Below are 7,500 nucleotides of genomic sequence, written 5' to 3' on the forward strand. Positions count from 1 at the left end.
CATTTTAAAAAGAACACAGCAGATTTTTCAGAACTGGATGGGTTTTTTCTGGGAAATTGCAAAAGTTTAGACGTTCCGAGTGACGTTTGGCCTGGAGACGGGCATGGAACCCTCATGGAGCCTAGGACAATAAAAGTGTATTGCATGGATTCTCAAATACAAGTGTGTTATATATTTAAAATGACAGTAACACGTTGGTAATAACATCTTCTTGGGTATTTTAACACCTTGCATGAACAGAAAATCACATTAAATCACATTTCCTCAGCTGCTTCACGTTCTGTGGTGACTAAGTGTGAGAAGGCAACAGGAGATTCATCCAGGATCCGGATCATGAAGGTTTTCAGAGGTTCTTCCTGTTCCTTGGTTCCATTATGGTCCATTCTATTCACTACAGAATTGTCAACAATATCTCTGAAAATTATATCAGAGAACTGCTTTTAATGTAATTTCCCTGAAAATCACAGAATTTAGCAGAATTGTCAGAATATCCCATTAATCCACTTCCTCTTATGGTCGTATACTCCCTCTCTTTCTGCATTGTTCGGCTGCTGCCTCGCCACTAGAACGAGTCCGAATCCCCATGGCAACCCTGAATAAATTTCTCTGTTGAACACATTATTGGACACGTCTCGTCTGGGCTTGCTCGGCCTTGGCAGAGGTCTGCGGCTGTTTGTCCAGCGAAGTGGAATTTATTGCGGTCCCAGTCGCCACGTCGTGAATGTTCCTCTTCAAAATAATCATCCTGGCTTTGAAACAAAAGCCACACAATGCGACCGCAGCTTTTATGGACGCCGCCGCTCGCGCCTCATTCTCTCTCCTTCCTGTCTCCACCTGTTTGACAGCACGTGTGATATATGCAGCCTGGCCTGTGGGTGTGCATGGTGTCCCCATAATGGAGTGGTAAACCCGGAGGCATTATGGATCGAGAGCGAGCCGTCTCCTCCATGAATCTGCCCCTAACTGGTCTTCTGCCTTTGTGGCCGTAACGATCGGCTTGCTCCCCTTCTGTCACCGTATTTCCTCCATCTTAGTTTAGAAGCGGAGATATATCTCTCCATAAAAAGTCGACACAAAAGAGGGCTGGAGAGCGTCGGGCCCGCTCCCTCGCACAAAAGACTCAGGCCCGCTGGTTGATAACGGCCGATGGAGAAGAGAGGAGCTGATGGCCAAGGGACCGTTGGAAAGACCTATTCTCTCCGCACACAAAGACGCCCTCACTCAAGACATTATCTGTGTGCGGCGAGCATGTTTGTGAATGTGTGCGCGTGCGAGCGAGCGTGCCCCTCCCTCCACTTCCTCTTATCCACCTCTGTCCCTCACACACACACACACACACACACACACACACACACACACACGCGCAGACACACACGTTCTTTCTCTCTTGTTAGGAGATGCTAATATAGCCCACGACAAAGCCCCAGTAGACAGCTCTCAGACAAAACACTTCCTTTCTAAAGCAGTTCATCTTTATGCAGAGCCGTTCCAAAGGATTGCCAAAGCAGGGAGCTCTTGAAAAGCAGGATTTCCACCACTACTTAGTCATTCCCGAAGCCCATTCAGTCGCTGTTCATTAGCCAGTCCACTGATCAGGCTGAGGTCCGAGTCTATCACGTTGGTTATTAATCGCCCACCGTGTCGTTGAATGGAACCTTCTGTTCTCTTTCATAAACCCGATCGTCTGACCCGGAGAATGTTTGTTTCCCCCCGCAGAGAAATGGGTGCGGGGCCGCGCCATCGACCGCGGCGAGGTGGACATCGGGACCCAGCAGAACCAGGCCATCCCGCCGGGGCTCTTCTGGCGCTTTCACATGACGGTGCACCATCCCACCTACATCAAGTTCAACCTCTCGCTGTCGCACAACGCATTGCTGGGGGTCTACGGGCGCAGGAACATCCCGCCCACACACACTCAGGTACACACACACACACGCGCTCCCGGTTTAGCGCTCAAACGCGCCCCGCTGACACAAACACATTCGCAAACACACTGTCGTACACACAAAGAACACACACGGAGACACAAAATAATACAACCCATAGCGACTCATCTGCTTTTTTAACATCAGTGCACCCCTGCTCTCGCCCGCATGAAGAGGTCTAATTAGCTGTTTTTGACACCAGTGTGACACAGAGCCCTCGGGGGGAATAAAACTCTCAGAGCGCTGCTAGTTCAAGGAGGTTTGAAGATGGAGAGAGAAGGGGAGCGAGAGAGCGAGGGAGAGGAAGAGGGAGAGGAGGGTGCGGGGGAAAGTTAAAGAGGGAGAGCACAGGAAGGTTTAGACAGATGAAATAATAGTCTGTTGCATTTGAGAACCTGGCTGCTGAAGTCTGCCCGTTCTATCAGCAGCGTGTCGACATGTTGTACCGACTCGCTCGTCTGCTGCAGGACCGAGCTGCCGCCGAACATTTTGCTCTCCGCTGATATTTGGTTTCTGGTTTTCCCAGACTGGCAAGTTTCATTGTTCACGTCTGATATCCACATCTAATGCTATCCCCCCAATTTTTTTGTTTTTCTATGCAGGCACTTTTCCACTTACATCCACTGGGCTGTTTTACAAAGCTCACCCACACACACACACACACACACACACACACAGACACACACCACTGAACATGGTTCTGCTTGCACAGTTTCCCGCGCATTAATGCAAATTTTGTGAATTCCTGTCATGCTCGGTCCAAGGGGATGACATTTTCCCCTGCCTGATTGTGTTACCGTCCACTGTGTGTGTGTGTTCAGTTCGACTTTGTGAAGCTGCTGGATGGGAAGGCGCTGCCAAGGTCTCTGACTGATCCCATCTCAGCTGCCAAGGCCCCCAAAGGTCTGCTACTGAGCAGCCTCCAAGAAACGGGCTTCATCGAGTACATGGACCCGGGCACATGGCACCTCGCTCTCTACAACGACGGACGCAACCTGGAGCAGGTGTTGCTCCACAGCACCCCCATAGGTGAGGACCGGCATTGCAGCTGTGTAGAAACGTCTGAAGAACGCGTTGAAGCTTCACAACACTGCAGTGTGTGTGTGAGGCGTTCATGTTTGCACCCCCATATATTTATATTTGGTTGAGGCCCATTAAAGCCACATTAAAACCACACCTGGATCCATTTGGCATCAATCCCGATCTACCGGTTCTGTTAAAATTGCCTGATAGACGTTTTCAATATTTTTGTCAATTACTTCTTAATACATTCCTCTCAGTCCAAACACTGTGTGTCATATTTATCTCATAATAGATTATATTTGGTCCAGAGCCAGACATTTAAAAAGAAAAACAAATTTGTCTTGGCTGATTTGTGGGGGCTTTATCCGGGTAAAGAGCTCTAATGAGTTCCTCCTCTAATTCCCACGCAGCTTTAATAAAGGATCCATTGATATAAATATCAATTACAGATCTTTCCGATGTCTGTCTGAGGGTTCCTAAAGATTCTCTGCGCCTCTCTCTCTCTCCCTCTCTCTCCTCTCCTCTCCTCTCCTCGCCTCTGGGTCGGAGCGAGGCGGCATGAGAGAGAGAGAACACGCTGTTACCACTTGACCGGAGAGTGGTCGAAACTCATTGACATTTCTAAGGGAACTTTTCCCATTACAAGAGTGAGCATGACATGGCAGAAGACAGCCGTTAGAAAGGGGAGGACAGCTCCTGTAGTAATGACAGGGCTTGCTAACTGCAGCTCATTGCTATGACACACAGGGATGGCAGTGTAAATTGAAGGATGTGAATAATGCAAGAGTACGTGGCTGAATATAGACAAGTGGATAATTACCAGGGCAAGTTTCCTCCTTCCCACTTTGTCCAGTAGTCCATAAGGGAATGAGAAAGTGTGATATTAACAAACTAGTACACTAACATCATGTGGCTATTTTTAAGTCTAACGGGAGCAGAGAGGCTGCTGGGAGATTTCCTCAGTGTGCCACGAGTAAAACAGGGAGTTCATCAGCCGTATCAGGAACATCCAAAATCCAAAAGTGTAGCCTCATCAGTAAGCAGATGGTTGGGTGGAGCGGGAGAAGCCCTAACATTGTTGTGAAGGCGTTGTTGGTTCTCATATTGACACAGTTCTTTCTATAATGACTGACAGCATGTGACAGCTAAACACAGATTTTATTTCAGAGCTGTCACACATTTGTTGACATGTGTGCGGTCTGTAGGGACCGGATATACCAGAGCTATTCCGAGTGCCGTATTTAGAGCTCAAATGAAATGAGATGTTTACAACAAGTTGCATTTCCATGATCCACTTCCTCCCTTTTTCAATCGTCAAAATAAACATAGACGCTGCTGCAGACAGTCTGAGGAAAAAAGCTGCCTTTAGTCCTCCGGGGCTCTTTTTAAATAATTACTAATTCATTTGGCTTGAATGGAGAAAATAATAGACAAGGTTTGGTGTCGAAGTTCATTTTACCGGCCATTTATACCTCTAACAAGGTTAACATAGAGATAGCACTCTGGTGGCTGGAAACCAAAACCACCGCGCGCAGAGACAAAGAGCGCGCTGTAGTCTATTGAGGAGAGCTTCCACAGGGATGGGAGAGAAATGAAATGAAACTTTAATGATCCCTGTTGGGAAATTGAGCTTTTCAGCAGCAAAAAAGGTAACAAGATACGACTTAGAAATAAGAGTATAAATAACCAAAGCAACATGGGGTCATATAAATTCATGTTCACTTCATAATAGAACGCTAGAATGATAACTAGGCCTGTTCTGAAAGTATGGAAAGTGGGTCTGCTGTGTGTGTGTGTGTGTGTGTGTGTGTGTGTGTGTGTGTGTGTGTGTGTGTGTGTGCGTGTGCGTGTGTGTGTGCGTGTGCGCGTGCGCGTGTGGGATCATAAATAATATGAATACACCTCCAGATGAGCAGAAATAAATGCGGTGAGACAAACTATCAAACTAATAAGACAAATGCCAAATCTATAAGCACAAACATTAAAATGATGCTGAGGTGCAGAAACGCAGAAGCAGCAGCAAAGAGGATCCACAGATACTTAATCATCAATAATCACCTTCGTATTGATGTCACCCTTTAGAAAGAAGCATTTAAAGCCACATACGTCCGATCAGCTGATTATGGATCTTCATCTTTCATCATCATTGTGTTGTTTTGTCCTTTTTGCTCTCTCACAGAATATTCAGTTACATTTTTCTTTGTGCTGCTGCTGACGAGGACAGAAACTCTGTCAGCATAAAGGTTGATATAAATAAATATAGATATATGACTGTAGTATATGCTGATGTATGATTACTTAATGATTCTGCCAGAATAGTAGTATAGTTTCTATAATCTGGGTTATTGCAGCGCAGAGATGGCAATAAGTGTTCATTTCTTTATTTTCTTATTTAACACCCACATTTGATTTGATTTGATGATTTTTTTAAATGAAAAACTAATTTCAAGATTTCCATCACAAAAATATTTAAATTTCAAGAATAAACTTCCCTTAAAAAAATTAGCTTTTTTTTAAAATAGTGCATTCTTAGTAATGTCAATTAAACTTAAATTTGAAAACATCTGAATTAATTAACGGAACTCATGAAACAGACGATAATTGAAATTGTAAATTAGAACAAATATTTTAAAATGCGAGTTTAATTTTGATAATTGCTTTTAAAATGTTTATTTTAATTGAAGCAGTGTAACATTGTTTACAAACACATATATAAAATAAAGCTTATCTGAAAACAGAAGAGCAGTAGAAACGTGGAGGCTCACACACTCACACACTCACACACTCACGCACTCACACACCTTAGATCCGTCCTGGTTTGGCTGCGATGATGATTCAAATACATTTACTTTATTATTTGTGATATTGGTTATCGCCACCTCGTCACCATGGAGACAGAAGTGTGGCTGTGGAGGCGGTGTGAAGCCTGAACCGTTCCTCCCATGGATGGAGCTTCACACCAAACAGACTGTACCACAGGGGGCTTCACCAAATCTATATTTTCATTTTGCAGTGAGAAAATCCATCCTGAGGTTTTCCTCCACAGTTATTGACGCTAAACCGCGGCTGAATGATTTCTGAGCGTCCTGCCTCCTCCTCCTCCTCCTCCTCCTCTGCTCCTTTTAATTGTATTCAGCCTGCGCCGGGCAGAGAGCGCCGCTTCCTGCAGTGCTATTAATTATGCATAATTGCTATATTTCACCTGTCATCACGCATCCTCTCAAATATTATAGCTCCTGAGCAGTAGGTAGCAAATTAAGATGAACCCAAAAAAATAAAAAAGTTTAGCCGAGTCCTGCTGACACCAAAAACTATTAAGACACACAGGAAGTGGTTAACCAGCGCCTGGGCGTCTCTAGTTAGCTGAGTGGCTGCTTAATTCTTCCATAAATTGATAAAAAGCATGGGTCATAAAGCATGGCTGGAACTTTACGGCCTCATAAAGCACAATTGGAATGCTTATTTGACCAATCAGATCACTTGGCTGGAAGCTCCATTTTATAAGACCATTTAACTGCAATAACTTATGGCATGAGTGATCTCCAACTGGAAAAGGGTTTAGTCAGTGGAAAGGGCCAAGTAACTGTGACCACACACACACACACACACACACACACACAGATCTATGGATCATTGCAACAGATGAAGCCACGCGCTCTCATACATTACCTGTTAATTGCCCAGAGCTTCTTTATGGTTTGGACGTTGACCTATAAGCTCTGTGGATGATATTGCTGTTGTAACCCTACAGAGGTTGCACTCGTCTCCTCGTCTCTCTCCTCCCTCTCTCTCTCTCTCTCTCCCCCCATCTCCTCTGCATTAATCGGAACTCGCTGCCCTTGCCGATGATTCTCTGTCCATTGAATGTGTCAGCTGGTGCCAGCTACAATATTGAATTTTGTTTCTCTCTTTGGCGTGAGAGAAAGAGACACGCATGGAGATTCACCAGTCCCCCCCCGCCCGCCCCCCTACCCCCCGACTGTGTGGGAGAAAGATGATTGCCACTCCTCCTCTCCATCAGCGTGACAATGACAGGTGATGGAGGTGAAAATGACTTTGGTTTCTGTAGAGATGCGCTGCTGTGGAGGATAACGCAGCGCTGCCGGCTACTGGCAGGTCCTGTCTCATTAGCATGTGTCACACGCACCTCAAGGCAGTGGCGGGTGTCACATAATAACTTTGGCGTGCATGTGTTTGTAAATGTGTGTGTGTGTGTGTGTGTGCCAGTCAGGGCCGCTGAGGGATTCGCCATCCGTTGCTCCCTGAACAGAGCGATCCAGGGGGGACGGCACAGGTCTGACTCTGGAGAGCGTCCTGGCTCAGCCGGACGGCGAGGGGTCAAATAGAGGATGACACCCCTGACACCCGTTTTAATTACTCCACATGACTCTGATGGAGCTCATCTGGCCTGAGACGACCCAGCAGAACAGGCTCCCATTACAAACTCTGCACAGCCTCTGAGGTCCTCTACCCCAGCACCGTGCGTCTGTCAGACCTCAGCAGGCTTATATAAATGCTCTAAAAGCATAAAAAGTGCGGCGGCTCTTTATCT

At 45.9% G+C, this 7,500-nt stretch overlaps 1 protein-coding gene across 1 annotated transcript in view; it reads left to right on the forward strand.

The window, feature by feature from the left end:
- The window catches only part of tenm1 (teneurin transmembrane protein 1), a 154,235-nt gene that overhangs the window by 77,245 nt on the left and 69,490 nt on the right, over positions 1 to 7,500 (forward strand). Inside the window, exons 6-7 of the mRNA XM_076143376.1 lie at positions 1,717 to 1,919; positions 2,747 to 2,954. Of these exons, the coding sequence (XP_075999491.1) occupies positions 1,717 to 1,919; positions 2,747 to 2,954 (411 nt within the window). The remainder of the gene's footprint in view (positions 1 to 1,716; positions 1,920 to 2,746; positions 2,955 to 7,500) is intronic.

This window comes from Genypterus blacodes, unplaced genomic scaffold (genome assembly GCF_046128005.1).
Source record: "Genypterus blacodes isolate CSIRO-AG114 ecotype Tasmania unplaced genomic scaffold, CSIRO-AGI_Gbla_v1 ptg000024l_1, whole genome shotgun sequence".
In the NCBI taxonomy this organism is placed as follows: domain Eukaryota; kingdom Metazoa; phylum Chordata; class Actinopteri; order Ophidiiformes; family Ophidiidae; genus Genypterus; species Genypterus blacodes.